The sequence below is a fragment of the Acipenser ruthenus genome, chromosome 28 (genome assembly GCF_902713425.1).
Source record: "Acipenser ruthenus chromosome 28, fAciRut3.2 maternal haplotype, whole genome shotgun sequence".
Lineage (NCBI taxonomy): Eukaryota > Metazoa > Chordata > Actinopteri > Acipenseriformes > Acipenseridae > Acipenser > Acipenser ruthenus.
In genome coordinates this window covers 20,499,479-20,522,062 of record NC_081216.1, presented here as the reverse complement: position 1 = coordinate 20,522,062, position 22,584 = coordinate 20,499,479, and the positions used below count along the sequence as shown (strand labels likewise).

Genomic DNA, 22,584 nt, shown 5'->3' with positions numbered 1-22,584 from the left:
CTTTCACTGCTTTAAAAAAAACAGGTGTGTCTTTTCTGCCGCGCACTGGAACTGTGCTGTAATACAAATCTTCCTGCAGCAGAAGTGTAGTAAACATGCTACTACACCCTCATGTGATGATGGGTGAGATTTTGATGGGTGCTTCTCAAAGCTGATCCCTAGTCAGTTTTTGGTGGAACAGTTTGGCTGTACTGAATAGCACAAGAGACGCTTCTGAAGGTTATTTCTAGCTGCAAATCATTTTATGTCATAAAATTTTCAAAATGGACTGACTTCAGTGTTTCAGCCCATAGAGTTTCTGTTCTGATCATAAGATAACCTTTTCCTTTAAGAGGCTTTTAATGTCATCAAACAGTAAGCAGGCACTTTGCTCAGCTGGTAAATATGTTGTATTGGTTTTTTTTAGGAAAATAAGTTATTGCGAAACCAAACCATGGCTGGATTAAAGTTGCCGGATCTCAGTGAAACAGCTGAACAGGAAAGAGGTAAAGCAGTTAATTTGTCATTCGCGTTAAACAATACAGAGACAACATAAAAACTTGTTTCGTTCTGTTTTGATAAAGACATTACCAGAAACATTTGTACTGTAATTATGAAGCATGTATAAGGAATTAACCAATCACCACTAAGGATCTGTCACAATTCCAGTACATTGTGTTCCGTGTACTGTATTGATGTCATCCCATGCATAGAACGCACACACAACACTGTTTATGTTTAACAGCAGTTCCTGAGAACAGTCTTTGTTTTTGTGATTTATAATAAGTTCACACGTTGTATGTAGGGCGTCTCCTATTATAAAATAAATCATTTTGCACAGTTTGGGCAACCCAAACAGCACGATATGACATCTCTAATAACAGTGAGAGCCACTTTATACATAACATGTTAACTTATATTATTTTAAGGACTGATGTGTTATAAACATGCTGTTATGTTAAACAGTGATTGTATACATACCAGGGTTGGGGTCAATTCCTGTTTTTTAAAATATGTTTCCAATTCCTTCGAAGGAATTGGAATTTATATTTTAGCAACATTATAATTGTTGTGTTTGTTCAACTGCTTTCATTTGAAGCCAATTTAATTGACTAACAGGGACTTCAATTGAAGTTGTTGCCACTGTGAAAAGCTCATTTTAACAGAATACTGTTAATTGCCATTTTGATCAATGGTGTGTTGGAATTGATTAAAAGGGAATGGGAATTGGGAATTGATTTTGAATTGGAAAACAGGAATTGACCCCAACCCTGGTCCATCCATGCAGGCCCCTCTCCTCTACCTTCCCTTCCTCCGCCTATAGAAGAGGAACCCAAAGAAAAATCTGATGTCATGCCAAACATTTCTGATGTCATGCTTCGCAAACTCAAAGTTCTCAGATCCCTACCTGGCAGGTATGCAATATTGTAACCATGGGGGTTCAGATCATTTTTTAAACGAATTTCATTATTACTCCAACAGAAGACCTATGTTGTTTACTGTTCAAAATGTCTTTAACAATATCTTTGTAGATGGTTAAAAAACAAAAGAAAAATGTGTATGATTCGATTCTGAAGTTGTCTTTAGGCTCCTTCGTTTAATCTTTAACTGAAGAGGTTGTCTGCAGAAATGTTGTATGTATGGTTACTTTGTTCAAGAACGCACAACGGTAAAGTATGGGTTTGTATCGTTTCAGTAGTTTTTTTTTTTTATTATTAAGGGAGGCACTTGAACCTTGGTTTGTCGAAAATTGTGTGAAAAGAGCTGGCCACTACAGGATTGTCGATGTAGGTCTCTTAGCAAAACATATTATTGTATCTAAATTAATATTATTGATTTCATTGCAGTGCTCCTCCCCTCACAGAAAAGGAAGTTGAGGTTGGTATCAATATTCCATTCGTCCATCATGTCACTGACGTCTGCTTTATTCTTTTTAATTGTACCTTGGGGCCATGTAACTGAGAATGAAGTCACATGAGGAAGTCTGTATTTCAGGGACTGTGCTTCCTGTAAGTGATGTGAAAATGTAAACTGTGTAGGACTGAGTTTAAGAGACAGCGTGCAATCCATATCCTCCTATTCCCTGGAGGAGGTTTATGAACTGACTCAAAGGTCAGCATTTGGCTTTAAACCCTTAGCAGGGTGGCTGGGTTAAATTCTCAATCTCAAGACAAGTTATCAGAATTCCTTGGAGAAGCTAAATACTAACAACAGAGTGGATTGGATTGGATTCTGTTGATATTGTTTATTTGTTTTTAAGTTAGAAAAGAATGGCATTCTGTCAGACTGACCCAGAAGACAGACGGATACACAGATAGGCAGAGGGAAGCTGACCTGTTGCTCCCTGTTTCTATTACATTTGCGAGGAAAGTTGCTTCGCCAGCTTTCTATTGCATGTTGAAAGCTTTCTGCAGCTGGTTCAAATTTAAGAAATGAATGGAAAGGGACAGGAGCTCAGAACTTGATCACATTACTTTTGTTTGTGTGGGATTTTTATGTTAATTTGTTATGGATGTTTTAATATACATGTAATCTAAAATACCTATATAGAATGTAATTTAAGAGCATGGAAATACTAAACTTTCCTTTTCACGTTCTACAACCCAATTCACACATTCATGCAAACGTATTATCAAAGATCGCACGTCAGGTCACCTACTCTATGGATTATGATCATCTCTCAGTTAAACAGCATTTGTTCTCCAACAGAATGCTTTTGTCCAGCTCTCCCTGGCCTTTCGAAACGACAGCTACACTCTGGAAACAAGACTGCGTCAAGCAGAGAGAGAGAGAGCCCAGACTGAGGACAACACTGACAAGGAGCTGGAAGATTTCAAAGGAGTCATTAAGGTGCACATGAAACCTGGGGTATTCAAATCCACATCATTAATAACCCCAGTGTAAAGTCTACTAGCCTTGCCATGCCAGCACAAAGAGTGAGACGTGCCTCCTTCCATGTGCAATGAAGGACTGATAAGTGCTCCGTGTTGCACACCGGATAATCAAGGAAATATACTGTGCCGTATATTCCTGTTGATAAAATGTTGGTAAAAAGGGTGTTGTAATTAAACGGAATCTACTGTAGGTTCTAATTCATTGAAAGTTTTTAAATCATAAATCAGGCATGCTGAATTAATTTGCCACCTTTGACTGCATGGTTGTAGTAGATTTCCTTTGACATTTTTAATGGAAAAAAACGCAGCTGATGAAGTTATCCCTCATTGTGACTAACACGACAGCAATACTATAATGTCAACAGACATTCAAATGATAAAGACCATGACCTGACACCACCCTGTACTGTAAATGCAGTATTGTAAGAAACACTGATCAAAGCTATTTGAACGACTGTTCGAAACAGTATTTTTGTGTTACTGTTTTTAGTATGCTGAGCTCACGCCTGTTCATACCGTTTGCAGGGTTCAATCCTGCAATGGCAGAACTGTGAGCAACGGGAATCCTATGAGAGGCTGTTGGAGACGATAGCAGTCTTCCATCGTCTAGCATCCCGGCTGTCCAGTCGAGCGGAAATGGTTGGAGCCGTACGGCAGGTAAGCCTTCTGAAACTCACCTGTTTATTGCAACATCAGTCAACGTCTATGCACAGTGCATGTGAGATTTTGGGAAATCTCATTTAAAAAAAAAAAATAATAACCTTCATTTTTTGCATTTCAGGAAAAACGGATGTCAAAAGCTACTGAAGTGATGATGCAGTATGTGGAAAATTTGAAGAGAACGTATGAAAAGGATCACGCAGAACTTATTGAGTACAAAAAGCTGGCAAACCAGAATTCAAGTCGTTACGGAGCAGCTGACAGTGGAGGTAACATTCTGAAACTACTAAAGGTTTGAGGAATTAATTCATCAAAACATGAATAAGCCTAATGAAAATCGGTTTAACAAACTCAATATAGTAAACTCTGCTTAACTTATATCTAGTTCTTGTACATTAATCAACACAAAAGTAAAATAGTGGTTGTTTATAGTATTTGTGAACTATAGGCATTTCTGTGCTTGTTCAAGTTTACATATAAATGTGACATCACAAACCTCTTACCAATGAAAAAAATGTTTTTTACTGATATAGAGCGAAGCACTAAATAGGTGAGGCATGGAGTTGGAGGGTGTGAAGGGGGTGGCGGGAGTATATATTTAGCTGAATGCAGTATAAGTCATTCCCCCACAAAAAAACAACTTTTTCCATTTTTTATTTCTAAATTACAGAAGATGGTGTGCCTCGTGCGTCCAGATCTATGTCTCTGACCCTAGGAAAGGTATGGCATCTCTCAAAACATTACTGTAAAGCAATGCTGTCCTGTTTCTTACTTTAGAAATGATTGAATCAAGATACCCTGCCTGTGGTGCAATATATTGTGCTTCTACACAGTTTAGACATGTTTAGACTGTAATAGAAGCAAATCAAGTGACTTGTCAGTGGATGAGCTGGATTATAGTCCATAGACTATCGTTTGCTGCTTGTGTTAATAGCCCTAGCAGCCATTTGAAAGATTGGGCCTTATTCACAAGACTTTAAAGATTGATATGCAAAACTGATCTTGCTGGCTTTTTTTTAACTGTAGTCTAGTGTAGTTTATTAATATTCAGTAGCAAGAAAAAAACTGTTAATTAATATAAGATATAATGGAACTGTTCATTAATTAAATTCTTCATAGGAAGAGAATTATTAAGCGCTGTCGTCTTTTCCCAGGCCTTGCCCCGCAGAAGGGTCAGTGTTGCTGTGGTCCCGAAATTCAGCTTGTTGAATATTCCTAACCAGTCCCCCGGAGCTGTGACCAACACGTCATTACCTCCATTGGTATGTACGGGAGAGCAGAGCGTTTCTTTAGGGTTTATTCCACTGATTCTGTGGTTCAGGTTCATTCACATTGCTCAGTTCACTTCTTCATGCCGTATTGGATGTGTCTGTAGATATGGAGAATGCTGGAGCCGCTGTGGAGTGCCTTGGGCTACTCACTGACAATAAAATAATAAGGACTTTAAAACCTTTTAATCCATTCATGCATGAAAATAGCTGAAAAAAAGTAGTTTCTTAATAAAGTTTTCATGTTTTTATTCAATTAAATTTTTTTCCTTTCCTTATATGGGGAAAACATTGCATCCTCATAGGAGGTCCTCATGGATTTGCGTCTTCCATATGTCCCCATATAAAGACTAGAAGAGAGTTTCTTAATGTCCCCATGTGAGGACGCCATGCATGAAGGGAGTTATGCTGTCAGTATTACAAGTTACATAGAGATCATTACTATGTGTAACCATGGTGATGGATTGTATGTGACAGGTTAATGGATGAGACTATCCAGAGCTGTGCGCCCATTTTTATTGAAGTTTGGTGTTATTATAGTTTAAAAAAAAATGTACTCAAAACAGTTGCTTTTGTATTTTCCAGTGTGAGGTGAACAGTGGGAGAACAAGTGCACCTACAAGCCCAGTGCAACCCCCTATAACTGAGAAGTAAGTAGTGTTTAAAAGGACTGCTTGAAAATGTATCGGTTGAATGCCATAAATATGAATAAAACACAAAAGGAAAAATGCCATTGTTCCTAGAGGATTCATATGAAGTACACTAATTAAATCATCACAACAATGGCATACTTCTCATTATTGAAATGATCCCTATTGCTGAAATGTGAGTGAATGTTCTTAGGAGCACCAATTATTCCCCAGATTATATAACATGGGGAAAAATATTCATTCATAACTGCCAAGGATTTGGTTTCTGAACTACAGTCTTGTCAGTGGTAAGCATATGATTACAGTACCAAGTTACTGCACTCAACCATCTGTACTGTATGCCATCAAATTTAGCCACTTTTACAAATTGCTTTAGAGGATGTAAAATATCAGTATTTTCCAGTCTCCTATACTTGCTTGAGCACTACGCTTTCCATTTTAACCAGAGTCATTATTATTATTAGTTGTTTATTTAGCAGATGCCTTTATCCAAGGAAACTTACAGAGACTAGGGTGTGTGAACTATGCATCAGCTGCAGAGTCACTTACAACTACGTCTCACCCGAAAGACAGAGCACAAGGAGGTTAAGTGACTTGCACAGGGTCACACATTGAGTCAGTAGCTGAGGTGGGATTTGAACCGGGGACATGCTGGTTACAAGCCTTGTTCTTTAACCACTGGACCACACAGCCTCCTATCTCATACTAAGACTTTGCAGCATTTATAAAAACACGGTATAGTTTTCTTGAATGGCTGGGTCAGATCACCCTGAGCAATGGCTATATATTGAAAAAATATTGACAAGTTCAGATTTTCTTTCAAGACAAATATTCCACTGCGACAGGATGTTTGGAGGAAGTTGCTTTCTGAGAATACAGGGGTGGGTGCTTTAATATAAACACAGGGTTTTTAAGTGTGGTACTTGAGAGATTGTTCATCATTATACTGTTGTATCATTGTAAGTATGTCCCTGATTTAAGAATTGTATTTCTGTTATATATAGAACACTGCTGTATGCATTGTAGAGATGTGTACTTAACACATTAACTGTAATGATATGAACCTATGATATATAACTCAAAGCTTGAAGTGAAACAGACTTCAACATTTGGTTAGGGGATTATTTAACTTAAGTCAAACAAATTAATGATTAAAATACAGTAAGAATGTTCTTTGTTTTTTTGGAGGGGGGGGTTGTACATTTGTACAGGGTATATTTCCGCTTTCATTTGAAGTGCTTTTGATGCACTACTTCAAGAGTATATATTGTTCTTCCAAATGTCCTGTTTTCAACAGAACACAACAAGTGGTGGAAAAAATGATTTTGCTCTTGCTTGGCATAGCTACCTAAACATGTGAATAGGACACTATCTCTAATTAAGAGATGTAACTTTCTTTTCCTGTTTAAACAATATAGTGGAAAAGCAAGTCGGGACCAGGAAAATGCAGCTCCTGTTCCTGCCCCACCTCCAAGCAGCCGGGATGAAATCAGGTCGGAGATAAAAGCCAAGATTGAGGAAGACGCCTACAATAAAGGGTAAGGAGGTTTCTTCATGAAATCTGAACAAAGGCACAGCAGAACACAAATAATGCATCGGTTATCTTTTATATCAGCTGTTCTCTGTTTTTTGGCGTCTAAATGTGCTTTCATTATTTTACAATAATACGTGGCAAATGGTGAGTCAAATATCTTGCATAGGAAATGAATTGTCAACAGATCCAAACCCAACATTTCATAAAAGTACTGAGCTTATGAGTTTTTCTTAGGATTTTCATGAAATAAGCTTACATACGTTCACACCATCTCTCTTTATGATAATATATATGACATTGTTTTTTATTTTTGATAGGTTTCTTGTCTAGTGGTTGTAAGCTAGAGTCAAAAGACCATGGCTGAACATAGATATGCTGATAGATAGATATGTTACAATTTAAATTATTCTTAAAACTATGAATGTAAGTCACAGTGACCTGCTTTTTCAATTGATTATGATGACATTTTATTAGCTGTTGTGGGAGCCGCTTGTCTAATTTTGATTAAACTGTTAAATGTGTATTGTGGTGTTGATTGGTGTTTTGCAGGAAAGAGGTTAATTCCCTGCCCTGGACTACAAAGTCACCATGTGAGAACGTGGCCAATCAATTAGTTAATTGATCACTTGCTGTTCTGTCACAGTTACTTGCATACCTAGTTTTGATTAGAAATAGCAAGTGCTGGCCATATATGTAGTTGTTTTATTTAAATAGAGCTTTACAGATTCTTGTCAGGGCTGTATAAAATGTGAAACGCTGCATGTAAATTTTGATTTAAACTCAGGTACCAAGAAGGATTAAAGAGAAGTAAAGAACTACAGGAAGTGAAGGAAGAGGAGGAGAAAACAGATGAAAGTCAAAAAGAAGCAGAGGAAAAGGAAAAAGAATTGGAAATGGAAACACAAATGGAAAAGGAAATAGAAAATAAAAAGAGCAGGTACGACCTTAATGTGAATATAGTACTGTCTTCCCATTCAGAGCCATGTTTGGATGATTCTTCATAAATTAATGAAAAGTACAATAAAATGCATTGATGCAGTTACAGTATCCCCCACACAGTAAAAAGAATACCCATTGGCAAACTTCTTGTATACTCCTTCAACACCCAACTGGTTTTAGCAAACATGCATTTTCATTTTAAAACATGCTATCTGGTACTACACAACGTTGATGAAATCTGTTTTCAAGCCATGTTTCCTGGGTCATTTCACCTGGAGGGTGAAATTGTCCCCAGCCTATTCACTGGCTTCTTTCCTGTCAACTGTAACCTCAGGTGCTGTTCGGGGGACAGGAGCCAGGGCGCCTCCCTAGTATCATTAGCAATCTACCAATTAAACCTCCCTATTTAAGCCCAATCTTTAACTTGCATTTTCATTTTCCTCCATCCTTCCCTCCTCCTCCAAAACGCAGCGCTATCTCTGCAACGGTCTCCCTTTGAGGGCAAGTGACGTTTACTCCCCAACCATAGGCTCAGCCGAGCTGACCTCGTACTCAGCCAGGAAGGGTCTCCGAGAGCCAGAGAGGACCCCCGACCAAATCTATTTTAACAATCTCTCTATTCCAAGTTCACGGAACACGAGCAAGGGCTGTGTGAAGTAAGCCCTGGGATTTGAAATAATAATTATGTGCTTGTGACTTCAGGATGATGACATGCTTTCCCCTTGGCTAGTGGAGAGCCGCCCTCATGGAGGTGAGATCGAACCAATCGGCCTCCAAAGCTGGGAGCATGTATGCTGCCCCAGGGGGAACTTGGAATAGAGAGATTGTTAAAATAGATTTGGTCGGGGGTCCTCTCTGGCTCTCGGAGACCCTTCCTGGCTGAGTACGAGGTCAGCTCGGCTGAGCCTATGGTTGGGGAGTAAACGTCACTTGCCCTCAAAGGGAGACCGTTGCAGAGACCGTTGCGCTGCGTTTTGGAGGAGGAGGGAAGGATGGAGGAAAATGAAAATGCAAGATAAAGATTGGGCTTAAATAGGGAGGTTTAATTGGTAGATTGCTAATGAAACTAGGGAGGAGCCCTGGCTCCTGTCCCCCGAACAGCACCTGATCACTTACAAATACATGTTTGCTAAAACAGGTTTCTATCAAAAATACACATGTGAGACCTATATAGTGAAAGAATGTGCATAGCACGGAAAATGTATGCAATTTGTATATTAGCTGCAATCATGTTATAGTGCACCCTGCTATAGAACATGTATGCTTACAGTAAACTGTATTCACTCTGTTTATTTTACAGCAAATTTGAAGAAGCTGTGAATTATATTGACAGACTGTGTCCAAAGGTTTTCAGACAGCATCGCTTGGTCTGGATTATTGCAGCTGTTGTGGTGATCCTGGCTTTCGTCGTTAGCATTTTCACATCCTATAATAACTCCAGCACTGAAGTGGCTGACACGTCTCCTGGAAAGAGCGCGTGCTCCGGCAAAAAGCAGTATTTTGGGTGGAATGTAGGACTGCAGCACAAGAACCCCACACCAGAATAACACAGAAGTCTCATTCATAAGCTTTTGCACACGCACTGTAACAAACATCAAGAAGATGGGTTTAGCTATCCAAATGGGTACTGTAGTATAATACCAATCACAGTAATGATAAAAATAATAAAATATGAAGAAGCTGCTTATTCAGTACCCTGATCAATTACACAGGTTTACTGGGGCGGACGGACGAACCTAATGAGGAATGTACCCAGAGCTTTTGATAGATATTTTGAAGACTCCCTCAATGTTTAAAGACTTTTTTTTTAAATCACTGCTTGTTATCAGGTGTCTAAAACTGTTGCCTTGTTTTGGTCAAAGAAGTAGGGTTGTCTAGAAATATTGTTGGACAGAGAGAACCCAAATTCATGATCAGCTGTCTCAGGTTAGATAAGGACTGAGTTTCAAGGCAGTGATGTATTGAAGTATTTTTTTTTTAAAACTTTCAGAGAGGTAAAATGTTACTTTGTTAGATACAATATTCTATATTATGTATTTAAGCAGAGTTATAGTTCAAAGATAAGCACATTTACAGCAGGATATTTCAATTACAGAAGTAGTTTTTAAAGTGCAATATTTTTGTAGTAGGAATACACTGTTTGGATTTATTCACAGCACTGGTTTTATCAGTAGAAGGTGTTGATTATAAAGGAGCACTATTTTTGATTAGCATGATAATATTTAATTTTTTTTATATCATTGTAAAACTTTGCACATGTGTGCTACCATTGTACTGTATAGTGCCACATACTTGAGTCTTGAAATAAAGATGCCTTAAAACCTATTTTCTTAAGCAATTCCTTGAGCTTCTTACTGCAATTATTTTGTATGGCTAAAAATGTAAAGAACAAACTACACATGAAGGATATAGAAAACTGTCTGGCAAGCTAGCATCAACTGTAAAACCTGAATTCCTACCAACATGCATTTGTATACTGCACAATAGTCAGATTTCAAAAACTAAGAGCTTTGTTTGTACTTGAAAGAGAATATCAGGGGCTTTGTTTCATCTCTGGCTTGCAACTTGTTGAATATATTTATTAATTTATGAATTGGCCTACCTGTCTGTATGTCTGTCTGTCTATTCATCGATCAGGTCTACCACAGTGTGTGAAATGTGGCAGTAATTGCTCATTTCATTAAGGTCTTTTCCTTAGCAGCGAGTTATCTTTCATCGGATCCAGCGTTTTTAATTTGAACAGGAAATCACTAATGAAATCTAAAGTACGGTTACATTTTTAAGTAGCCAAGCCCTTGAGAAGGGGCCTGTTGACAGATATCTCCAGTGTAAAGTGACCCAGTGGATTAAAAAGGCAGAAGGTAAGGCAATACCAAATGCATTACTTGACTGATGGCTTTTTGAGAGGGGTCCTGTATGGAACACATCTTTTCTGTCCCACATATTTATTCAGATATATTGACAGCCCAATGAAGTTGGACTCCAGTTCAGACTTCTAATCTATACATGTGACGTTTGGAATCTGACATCCATCATTTTTTTTTCACCAACCAACAGGAACTTTGTGCTTCCTATTTCCTTTTTCTAAAACCGTGACCTTGACTAAGGCAATAGGCAACCCAGTGCAACATTTTCATTCTATGAATGGTTTTGGCCATGGACCTGCAGTGAGCTTTTATTATTTCTTCATACTGTTTTTGGGGGTTTGGTTTGGTTTTTGGAAATAAGAAGATTTTAACTATCAGTCACCAGCTATGGCAAAAGTTTGGCTGATTCTTTTTCTCTTTTTTGCGTTGGTTATCTCAGTCCTGCTACAGAACCCAATCAATACAAACGGTATGACCACTTTAATTATATTTAATCTTTGCAAACACATATTTGTAGTTTCAAAAATGTTTGTTTTCATCTTTTATAGTACACTTTTTAATATTCTTTATTGTTGTCATTGTAGTTTCATCACATTTTTACACTCATCTGGTGCAAACCTTGCTTATTAGAATGAAGTGGTACTATAACACAGTAGACCAACTGCAAGCAAAAATATAAAGACGCGCAATTTAATAAAATGCATATTGAGCTACAAAGGGAAATTGTTCTATTCTCTTATCTTGCTGTCGAAATTGTATCTCTGACATTCATTTTTCACTTCATAATGTCAGTCAGTCAGAGTCAAAAGATTTGGGCGCCGCTGTATTTGAATTGATGTATAGAATAATAATTGAAAATTAAGCTGACGCAGAGTTCAAAATGACAGGTGTAGGGAATAGTTTATTTCTTATTATTTTATTTATTCTTGCATTCAACTGTATTATCATTCGCAGCACCTGTGGTAATAAGGGACCCTCTTGAAAGCTTTTTTTTTTTAAGTTTAATATCCTATTAAATATGTACAATGATTTTTGCTTTGTCCATGTCTAATTATTGTAAGGATACAAAATGTTTTTAAATCAGCTAATTTTCAAACCCCAGAAAATGGTATATTATAAGATTAAGATGAATTTGTTAAAATATAAAACACATTTGATGGTGCCCAATTAAACCCTACAGATACATTTTGTTTTTAACAAAGTACATCCTAACATCATTGATGGTTTTCTACAAGATACTGTAATTGTACCTATTATTACACCCCACAAAGCTATAGCTGAGTAGTCTAGCAATAAGTTTCTATATATTTTAATTCATATAATTTAAACACTCATTTAAGTTTAAGATTTTACATTGACAGTTTAAGTTCACCCTTAACATGTTTTTTGTTTTCTTTCTAGATCTAGTTGTCTTTACTAACTGCAGAATTTCAGGTGTGTTCTTGGTATCGTTAGGAAAAGATCACAAACTCAATGCAACCTATGCTAAGTTTGCATGTCAGTCCTTAGGAGTTACTTTGGCGACAAAAGATCACGTCAAGAAGGCTTCCAAACATGGCTTTGAAACATGCCGGTAAGTATATTTAAAAAAAAAAAAAAAAAAAAAAAGGATTCTGTATTATTAATTTATTTGGCAAATGCCTTTATCCGAGGCGACTTACAGGCGTTACAGGGCAGTAAAGGGTTACAATGCTTTTCAATATTAAATAGTGTAGTTTGCAGTAAGTGCAAATATTACTAAAATACATTGCAACAAGTTAAGATTACAACACGTTATATTTACAAGTGTAATAGTGCAGGGAGCATGCATTAGCTTCCAGTAACATGGTGCTTAGGTCAGGCAAGTCCAGTGCATAAAAGGAGCAATAGATCTAGAAGTGCAGTAATCAAGGTTTTAAATAAACAGAACTCGAACAAGACGCTGAAAAGGGTTGCATGATCTTTAGCAAAATCACTTTAAAAGTGACAAATAGAATGTCCATTATTAAGGTGCATAAAAAAAATAAAAAATTGAAAGAGCAGCAATAAGTTGGTTTCCCAACCAGTAACAATAGCAAATATCTGCTGGCAGTGAAATACATTCATGAAATGTTACTGGTCTGGATGGATGCAGTCTCCAACTTTATCTCAGAAAGGCTGAAATAACTTGCCAGATGGGAGAGTAGATCTTTCCTGCCTTAATGGGGCGGAGCCAAAGGTTACTATATTCCATGATTTCTCAAGACCCAGGAAGTAAATAGGCATGACAAAACACAGAAATATGTCTGTCAGTTAAACAGAGTGTACCCAAGGGACAGGTTTTACATAAATTAGTAAGTGGGACAAACAGCAGTAAGTATTTTATTAGTAAAATGTTACATCAGGAACATCAGGCTCCTCAAGATAGACTGGCAGTTGCTTTAACTGTTAAGAAAAGCTGTACAGTGGAACTGTATAGGTAGGTTTACAACAACGCAGTTTTGAACACTAATAGTGACTACATTCACAGCAGTTGAGTATTTTATTAAATAGCATTAAATTGTGCAGAAATCAAACCAAAATTAGTGCAAATAAATAAAACACACAAATTAAGCTGCACAAAGAAACAAATCAAAAAGCAAACACGTAGAAACAAAAGTGACAATATTCTGAAATACAAAAGAAACAAATTAGTGCAAAACACACTGTGCAACCTATTAATTGTTTCTTTGTTCCAGGTACTTTAGATGTCTTCATTTTAAACAGCAATATCATATATGCAAGATTACCCACAGTCAATCATACACCTTACGGATAAGTAATTTGGTAATCTTATTCATAATAGCATTTATGCTCTATGAAGAGGATTAATCATAAACATTTCCGTATTTAGCCATCTTATTTGATAGCATTACATTTACGCTATATCAGAAATAGCTACTTAAAAGCAAACCTTCACACAGCAAAAGCATTTAAACTGTATAGCCAGTCACATATTATTTGTTTATTTAGCAGACGCTTTTATTCAAGGTGACTAGGGTGTGTGAACTATGCATCAGCTGCAGTCACTTACAATTACATCTCGCCCAAAAAACAAAGCACAACGAGTTTTAGTGACTTGCTCAAGGTCACACAATGAGTCAGTAGCTGAGAGGTGATTTGAACCAGGGACCTCCTAGTTACAAGCCCGGGTCTTTAACCACTGGACCACACAGCCGACTTACCAAAGACATAAAATTAACACCAAACTTTTAGACCTCATAGCGCACAAAAAATCTTGTATTTCAGCTCTAGCCGACTGTTATACACAGTATATTTATTTTTTGCTCAAAAGAGCCAACTTCCCAACGTTTCGGTATGTTTAACATACCTTTGTCAAGGGAAAATGTGTTTCAAAACAAACAGTGGAGGCACTTATAGGCTTTTGATGCCATGGCAACTGCAATCACTTATTTCTATTTCATTATTGTATGTTCTGTAAAGTCTTTTTCACTTTACAATAAATGTGTCATTTTGATTTGTTGCAGGTATGGCTGGACTGTTGAAAATGTGGTTGTAGTCTCTCGAATAAAACCTCTTCCCCAATGTGGTAAAAATAAGACTGGAGTATTAGATTGGCATGTGTCATTAGCACAACCATTTGATGCCTACTGCTTCAATTCAACAGGTATTTACTGCAGATGAAGTTACAGTTATAATGAGCAATGTAGTGCCCCCCCCCCGCTCCAATCAAATCGCAACACCCTAAAAATGAATAGAGATTTAAATAGGTTCTATTTAGATCCACTGCCGTTTAGATATTTATCCACTTAATAGTGCTACATTTAAAAATACTAAAAGAAACGTAATAAATTAAATGACAGATGTTTCAGCAAAAAGTCTTTCTCACGAAGATTGCCTTCAACCAGTCGACTCATTTGTCATTTATATAAAATGCACCCAATTGTCTATTGATGGTAATATGAGTTATATTAAAACACAACACAGTTACACCAGCCTGTACAGAAAGAATATGAATATACATAAACCAAAAGCATAATACTGATTAAGTACTTAAGACACAGGGCTTATACAGTGCAGCACATGTATATGTAGATATACTATGGAAAAACACAGTTTTTTATGTAGTCAGTATGTTAAGTTTACAGCTTTTAACAGAATTGTATATTTTAAACAGATACAATGACAAACTCTTGTGCACCCATAATGCACACCACAGCACCTTCCCCTACGATAACAACAGAATTAAGAGAAGAGAAAACATCACTAACTTTGAAGTCTCCATTGGCTACCTCTACAAAACTGATGGTGAACAGAAGTGCTATTCCTGTAACACAGTCTCCGCAATCACAGACCACTAATGCACAGTCTTCATCATCACTGACCACTAATGCACATCCTTCGTCACCACAAGCAACTAATGCACAGTCTTGGTCATCACTGACCACTAGTACATCTGACCACTTTGAACCAATGGACCCCAATGGAAATGCAGACACATCTGTACAGAGTACAGTAACTCAGTTTGGAGGTATGGCTTTGTTTATCTTGTATGTGCTACTTTGTTATGGATGAGAGTATATCCATAATACAAATGTTTTTTTTTTCTTTTTATAATACTCATGTTTATGGATGGACTAATGTACTTATCCAAACATTTTGTCTTTAAAGATATAAATATTTTAGCTCAAAGAGCCAGCTGCCCAAAGTTTTGATATGTTGTACATATCTTTCTCAAGGGAGCACAGGTATTTGCTCTCTGTGTGTGTATATATACTGTATATATATATATATATATATATATATATATATATATATATATATATATATATATATATATATATATATATATAAAATAAATGCTAAGATAAGTTTTCCTCTTGACACATGCTACTTGGATGAACTGTCCTTTTGAATGTTATTGGCTGATTTTATTGTTTTAAATGTTGTGGACAATCGTTTTTTATTTCTTTATTGAAATACAATGTAAATACAGTTATTTAAAATATCCAGATTAAAAAGTAACTGATGTGCATTTAATACTGTTATGTTTTCTCATTTTCAGCTTTATCGACTGCATTACTTGTTCTTGCTATCGTATTCTTCTTAACAGCTTTGACTGCCGGGGTCTGCTATTTCAAACAGTAGGTGCTCAGTTTATTTCTGTGCTAGGGCTAAAGTATATTACTTGCTGTCAGGATATGATGAAAGGGCATCAATACTGTATCAAATACAGTGTAAATAGTTTTCTCTGTTGCACTGTTCTGCCAGTTATTTCTAAAAGGAATATAAACTAACAATGTTTCAAAACTTGAATTAAACTACAAGTACTCTGTTTAAATGTGATAGAGTTTAGGGTGATACTTATCCCCATATATATATATATATATATATATATATATATATATATATATATATATATATATATATATATATATATATATATAAATATTTGAACAGTATGATTTTAGGTCTCAACCCACAGCAGTAACTATTGTCAGTTTACTGAAACCTTGAATTTTCCTTTTTTATAGACAGACTGTTCTGACAGTATTGTATCTAAATCAATTTATATCAATGTTTTAATTTAAAGGTATAAGAAAACACATCCAATAGCGCAAAAGGAAAGCATTGAAACCAAACTCTTGAAACTTAACCTAGTTGAGGAGAATGAACAAGAACAAGAACAGACAGAACACCAGGAGCATGCTGAAAATCTCAAAGACAGCAATAGTGCCAAAGACATAACCTTGACAGTTCCTCGTGAAACAAACGCACAGGATTGAAGGAGATGTTACACATCGTCAGATACAGTTTTTACATGTTATCGTGTTTTATTTTAATGTATTTTTTATACTTCATTTCTAAGTTTGCATTTGAAATGTTAATATTTTGTCAACATTAGATTTGTGTGTAACTCTCAATTATTACTTTCATGATAATCTCACAGCTGTTTATTCAATACATTTAACCTCACAGCTTTACATTTTCAGTAGCTCAAATGGAAAAGTACATGAAATGTATCAAGGTTTTGACAAATGCAGTTTTTGCATAAAACACATTTTTTTGTTTACCTTTCATTTAATTTTTTTTTTTGTATATGAATACAATTTTAATGGAGAATGGTGGTGAAGTGTTTTTCTTTTGTTTGTTTGTTTTTTAACCAAGTCAGCCAACTGAAAAAATGCTTAAACGTTGTGGTTGTAAACGGCAGGAAACGATAGCAGAGGTCATAACCGTCTATTGCAGTTAGCAGCATGTTTTCAAAGAGTGATAAAACTTGTATTTAAAGCTCTTCCTAACAGAAAAAGTACATAAAAACAGGAAGCCTTCACACTCAGGAACTGTTTCATAAATTACCCTTTTCCTTAAAAGGGTCATTTTACATATTAAGAGCATTTTTGTTTTTATATACCCTCTCTTTACTCAGTTTTTAATCATAACACTGTATACAGTATACCAATGTATAAATGGATTATAGCATATTGTATAGTTTGTGCTGCCATGTTCTTATTTTAAAACCTTACAGCACAAGTATTTGCTCTGTATATATACTTGTTATTGTGAAATATACTCAATAAAACAGTTTATTATTATTAAAGAAGTTTGTTTTCTAATTATCTTTTAGTAAAATGAAATCATGTAGCGTGTGCAAAAACAAAAAACACAAAAATGTGTGTGGGGAGGGCAAACATACGTTAGTCAGATTTTTTTTTCCAACCCATTTTTGTTACCTTGGTTTTCTTTGTTTGTTTTTGCACAACTATGAAACCTACGTAGGTGGCGTCATCAAGCAGCGTCAAAACACTGAACCCTAGACGATGGTGATTTGGACTGCTAAGCAACAAAATAGCCGTACTTAGTATAAGAGCTGCGAGAGGACGATATTGCTGGGCATTTTAAACCATGAAACGAGTAATAGGTAAGAATAGGACCTACGGTCATACGAGTACGTGTTACGTCGGCCTGTTTTTATACACGGTTTTAGTTATGTAAACAACTGTATGCATCGTTTTAACTGTTTTCGTTTTTGGTGTTTAACATGCAGTCCAACCAATAATCCTGTACTTTAGTCTATCCTCTGTGTGTGTTTGTTTTGTTTTGTTGTTTTTTTTTTTTTTGTTTTTTTTTTAAATCATTTTAAATAACACCTGGTGCATAAAATAAATTTTAATTTTCGGTTCTACGCTATCCTTAGTTGTTGGTACTGAATATGTAAATATTAACTGTGCTGCCAATAATGTATGGGAATGTTGTTATTTCTGATGTATAATTATATTTTCATAATGCATACTCTTTCTGGAGAGTTTACATTTTTCTGTGATACATCCTTTGTTCTAGACAAGAAACATAAACTGCAGAAACCGAATAAGGCTACTGTAAAAAAAAAAAAAAAAAAAAATTCAGTTGTCTCATTTAAATGTTAATTTCTAAAGCATTGAAGTACTAATGATTGAAAAGTATAATAATTCTGCATCAGTACACGCCTGTATAGTATTAATATATTCAAATATCATAACCATGTTCATTTTGTGGGATTGCTTTTATTTGTAATAATTATTAATACTTTTACCATAGATTAACAACACTACTGGGACTATTGAATCATCTAGAATAATGAACTTGTATCAGTTCATCCAGCTTTACAAAGACATCACCAGTCAGTCAGCTGGAGTTCTGGCATTAGGTGCTACATCTGAAGATCTTTCTTTAGTGTCATCTTGTCAAGCCAGTATCTGGATGGGCAGGTACAGTATTCCAGAGATTAATACATTTTCATTTTTCATTTTTCAAAAGTTGTTAATATCAAGTTATGACACAGGGATACCTTGTAAAGTTGTTATGGTATTTATATAAAGAAATGGCACCTGATCTTTAACTTGTAACTTCCAATACCAAAACAACCATTTGCAATAACTATACAGTGCGCTCCATTTATAAGAATCACATCTGTCCCGGATGATTTGATTCTTATAAGCAGCTGATTCTTAAAGCGGACCGATATGATTACTGTGGTGCAGAATCAGAATGTTAGTATGAGAATAAGAGCTTGTTCCCTGCAGTGTAACGGGATGACCACTAGATGTCACAAGTTCCTGCATGTATGCTCGCCCACTGCTTTTCCTTAACAAATTAAGAATAATGGGCAATTGGTCTGCTTGTTAAAGTTAATGGCACCTAGATAAAAGGAGCTTAGCTGACAGCTTTGTGATGGGGGTGTAGAGGAGTAAGGAAGCAGAAGAAAGAAAAAGAAACCAAAACGTGAGTAAGAGAGCTAGTGTTTGTTCCACACACAGTATTGTTTACTTAGTGCGCCAACTGAGAGCTAGGTTTATTTTGTTTGTTTTATTAGCGGTTGTTTTGCCACCACAGTGTAAGAAAAATAAAACCAACACTGGTTTAAAACTGTAAATCAAGACTCCAGCCTGATCATTTACACTGCCCTTGGCCACTCTGTCGCATTACAATTAGCAAAAGCGTGCCATCAGCAGTTTAAATACATTATACAGGTGTCAATGGTGCTCAATCTTTGAGGACAATACATCAAAACAAGTCCTCGTGGGTAAGCAGCTTGTTATATGGTCACGATTATGTTTACTCAAGGCTGCAGAATTGTATTTTACTACAATACTTGAGAAGCGATCGTCTTGGGAGGGTGTCTAGTTTAACTGCCATGCAGTGTTACGTGTAATGGCCTTTGAATTAAAATGACATTACAGTACAGTATTTTACTGTCAGGACCTCCACTGCATTTAAGCATCTGTGGCTTACTTATTTTCTGTTGCGATGCAAATATCTTCCTCATCACCCTGAGCCACTGTCCCACTTCCTCCATATGCATAATAACACTACTGTACTCAGTATGTATTCAATGAATGTGTATTCACTTTCACTAACAGAACAAAACATACCTGCACAATGCAGTGGAGCAGTCACGTTTGATTACAAACAATGCAGTGTTTCCTGCATCATTGCACTATCCACTCTGCATACGTGCCTAATCACGCAAGATGTGATCAAATTCAAAAACAGCTTTATTGGCTGTACACGTTCATTGCACTTGATCAAGTACTGTATTACCTGTAGTCAGTTTGCTCCGAAATGATTCTTATAAGCGGATTGCTTGATTATTACAAGCAGATTATTTTACACTGGTTAGTATAGGAATGATTTTGCCCCACTGTAATAGGGTCAATGGCTTGGGTTTTACTATAGGTGAAGTTGATTTAGACACCATACATGTATATTGTATTTATTTCAACAGGAGTGACCACAATCGAAACTGCCCTATTTGCCGCTTGCAGGTTACTGCAGCCAGTGAATCTTGGATAATGTCTGATGCACCAACAGAACACGCTATTGCAAGCTATATTCTGAACCTGGCAGATGAGGCAGGACTACCACATAGACCCTGAACACAATAGCCTTTTACTGATAAAGTGGTTCATTGTACGGTTTGCAAGTAGGGAATTAAAATGAAAAGCATCTCAGTTCCACTGCTGTGTGTTTGCCAATGCACTGAAAAAAAATACTGAAGAAATGCAATTGCTGTTTTTTTGGCATTTCCTAGGATTAGTATGCTTTTGTAATTTAACAGTAATCTTAGATTAAAGTTTAGTATGTTAATGCTATGTTACTGACAGACCATCTTAGTTGACAGAAAATGGAAGCCCTGCAGTGATTTATAAACTATTGGTTACATATTTGTATGTGTTTATTTGTTTTGAGACATCTTTTACTAGCCATTATTCTTTAATTGAATTTATGTTGGTGGTGTTTCTGTTTTATACTATGTAACACTAAAATGATGATTTTTATCACTTTTCATTTTATAAAGTGTGAAAAAAAGCACATTGACACTCAGTCTTTTATGTGAAAGTTCATCATATGTTTGCATCTTTAAAATATTTCATTATGTCAGTGTTGTAGAAGAATCAACTATTCAGTAACTTTGCAGTTGGGAAAGTTTACATTTTTTACACATAACCCCAAATTGGTATTCTACAGGTAATAGGTAGATTCCCTTCTAAATTGCAGTCCCTTCTAAATTCCTGTACAGTAAAAATGGTCCAATCCAGTATGCACAGTTAGTATTAAAAATTACAAATGTTTCTACTTGAAGTCTTTATGCGTTTCTAAATCTTGTGCCTTTTGCTATGTGCATTTACTCCATTGGTATTAAGGAGAGGTTCTAGTGAAGCAGGTTGAAACCCTACAAGTTAGCTCAACTACTTATACGGATGGCTTATCTTTACCTAGTTGAATTGTAGTGATGTTTTTATATCCTGAAAGGGTTTGATAAGAAGGAGTGAAGTATACAAAAAAAAAAAAAAAATGTAATTGTATGTAAAAATAATGTGATATCTTGTAACAATTGTAAGTCGCCCTGGATAAGGGCGTCTGCTAAGAAAAAATAAAAATAAAATAATAATAATAATAATAATAATAATAATAATACAAACTGATAACTTGCAAACATTATGTACTAGTATAATATTCTGTCTGTTTTTATTTAAAAGTCGTTTTCTTATTTTCAGTTTGTGTAAAATGCGTCTTAAAGGATAGTGTTGCCCTACTCTTTTTTCATAATTTAATAATTGCTACAGTACATTTATTTTGGTTTTCAATTGGAGACTTTCATTTTATTGGAATGTGACGTTCCTGCGTAAGATCCCAGTATAGTACATGTATACATGTATTGACTTGCACTTTATCGTATAAAATAATATCCTCACAATATGACTGAAGTGAATTTATTTGTTGATATTGCTAAATGGGTACACTGGAATGTGAAGTAAAAAATAAATAAATAATAGACCACTGATATGATGTAAGGGTTTTATTGTATCTTTTGTTTTTTGTCACGCGTGACCAAACAATTACATGACATACTAAATAATGTCTATAGCTTCTAATCTCTGTTTTTTTGCTGAGCAAATGTAATAAAGCATGTTTGGCAGTATTTACTGTATACCCTGACAGGTACCCCGTATTTGAAATGTTTTGAAGTGCTTGAACCCACTAGATGGCGATCTAGGACCACAAGCACCCTGGACAATATGTTAAAGTGCTGCAGAGGAAATTTGTACTGCACTGTAATTAAAAAAAGCTAATTGCATTTTTACATGTTTATGTAAAAAAAAAATAATAATAACTGAGCAAAGCATAACATTAGTATTGTAAATGTTACACTTGTGAAATTGATTTTTTGAAAATCTGGCCCATACTCTTACAACTGGAGCAATTGAATGAATACTTCAATCACAGAGCCTGTTCAGGTTCAATACATTTCATAGGTCTTAAAACAAATAAAAGGAAACAATATTAAACTATCTTGCCATAGTCTTTTGCCATTTGGTAATTCTTCACTGGACAAATAACATGTTTCTGTTGATCTATGTATGCACTTCCCTTGCGCATTAAATCTAATGTTTTGTGTTCTTTGTTTTTAGTACAATAAAACTTTTACTCACAAAGTTTTCAGTTGTACTGTATGTAATTTTAGACACACCAAAATAACTGTTTGTGTTTTTTTTTTTAGTTTGTTTATTTGTCTAAAAGGAAATGGGTGAATAAACATGTAATAATATTAAAATAACACTGATGTCACCCAACCGCATTGTTTTTAACCTAACAATTAAACCATCACATTTAAGTAAAATAACTTGTAAAAATAATGTATTTTCACAAATGGGCTAGCTTTGTCTTTTTACTCCTAGAATCAACGTTGATTTTAAAGAGATCAATTATCAAGGTGCCTCTAATTCTAGTTAATATTGGAACAGATTGGTGCAGAATAGAACATGGATTGATTCATGAATGCAAGTGAAGCTG

General features: G+C 35.6%; 3 protein-coding genes across 3 annotated transcripts in view; all 3 read left to right on the top strand.

Annotated features, from left to right (window-relative positions):
- Nucleotides 1-10,249, top strand: part of LOC117434454 (microtubule-associated protein futsch-like) — a 43,758-nt gene extending 33,509 nt beyond the window's left edge. Inside the window, exons 32-43 of the mRNA XM_059003227.1 lie at nt 407-485; nt 1,268-1,394; nt 1,827-1,857; nt 2,689-2,847; nt 3,399-3,530; nt 3,655-3,802; nt 4,204-4,253; nt 4,688-4,795; nt 5,387-5,451; nt 6,870-6,989; nt 7,770-7,922; nt 9,225-10,249. Of these exons, the coding sequence (XP_058859210.1) occupies nt 407-485; nt 1,268-1,394; nt 1,827-1,857; nt 2,689-2,847; nt 3,399-3,530; nt 3,655-3,802; nt 4,204-4,253; nt 4,688-4,795; nt 5,387-5,451; nt 6,870-6,989; nt 7,770-7,922; nt 9,225-9,471 (1,419 nt within the window). The 3' untranslated portion in view covers nt 9,472-10,249. The remainder of the gene's footprint in view (nt 1-406; nt 486-1,267; nt 1,395-1,826; nt 1,858-2,688; nt 2,848-3,398; nt 3,531-3,654; nt 3,803-4,203; nt 4,254-4,687; nt 4,796-5,386; nt 5,452-6,869; nt 6,990-7,769; nt 7,923-9,224) is intronic.
- A 799-nt stretch (nt 10,250-11,048) lies between these two features.
- Nucleotides 11,049-17,357, top strand: LOC117434822 (lymphatic vessel endothelial hyaluronic acid receptor 1-like). The gene is made up of 6 exons (XM_034057486.3): nt 11,049-11,260; nt 12,193-12,364; nt 14,277-14,416; nt 14,927-15,280; nt 15,815-15,893; nt 16,343-17,357. The coding sequence occupies exons 1-6, from the start codon at nt 11,179-11,181 to the stop codon at nt 16,533-16,535; spliced, it is 1,020 nt and encodes a 339-aa protein (XP_033913377.3). The 5' UTR covers nt 11,049-11,178; the 3' UTR covers nt 16,536-17,357.
- A 678-nt stretch (nt 17,358-18,035) lies between these two features.
- LOC117434521 (RING finger protein 141-like) lies at nt 18,036-22,229 on the top strand. The gene is made up of 3 exons (XM_034057086.3): nt 18,036-18,128; nt 18,328-18,497; nt 20,015-22,229. Exons 1-3 carry the CDS (start codon nt 18,036-18,038, stop codon nt 20,163-20,165), a joined length of 414 nt encoding a protein of 137 aa, XP_033912977.3. The 3' UTR covers nt 20,166-22,229.
- The last annotated feature ends 355 nt before the right edge of the window (nt 22,230-22,584 follow it).

What these genes read in the sequence shown, in the direction of transcription:
- LOC117434521 (XM_034057086.3), top strand. Translation starts at nt 18,036, where the DNA reads ATGCATACTCTTTCTGGAGAGTTTACATTTTTCTGTGATACATCCTTT. An exon ending in AGAAACCGAATAAGGCTACT is followed by an intron (nt 18,129 to 18,327) that starts GTAAAAAAAAAA and finishes CTTTTACCATAG; the next exon opens with ATTAACAACACTACTGGGAC. An exon ending in GCCAGTATCTGGATGGGCAG is followed by an intron (nt 18,498 to 20,014) that starts GTACAGTATTCC and finishes TTATTTCAACAG; the next exon opens with GAGTGACCACAATCGAAACT.
- LOC117434822 (XM_034057486.3), top strand. Translation starts at nt 11,179, where the DNA reads ATGGCAAAAGTTTGGCTGATTCTTTTTCTCTTTTTTGCGTTGGTTATC. An exon ending in CTACTGCTTCAATTCAACAG is followed by an intron (nt 14,417 to 14,926) that starts GTATTTACTGCA and finishes TATTTTAAACAG; the next exon opens with ATACAATGACAAACTCTTGT. An exon ending in GGGGTCTGCTATTTCAAACA is followed by an intron (nt 15,894 to 16,342) that starts GTAGGTGCTCAG and finishes TTTAATTTAAAG; the next exon opens with GTATAAGAAAACACATCCAA.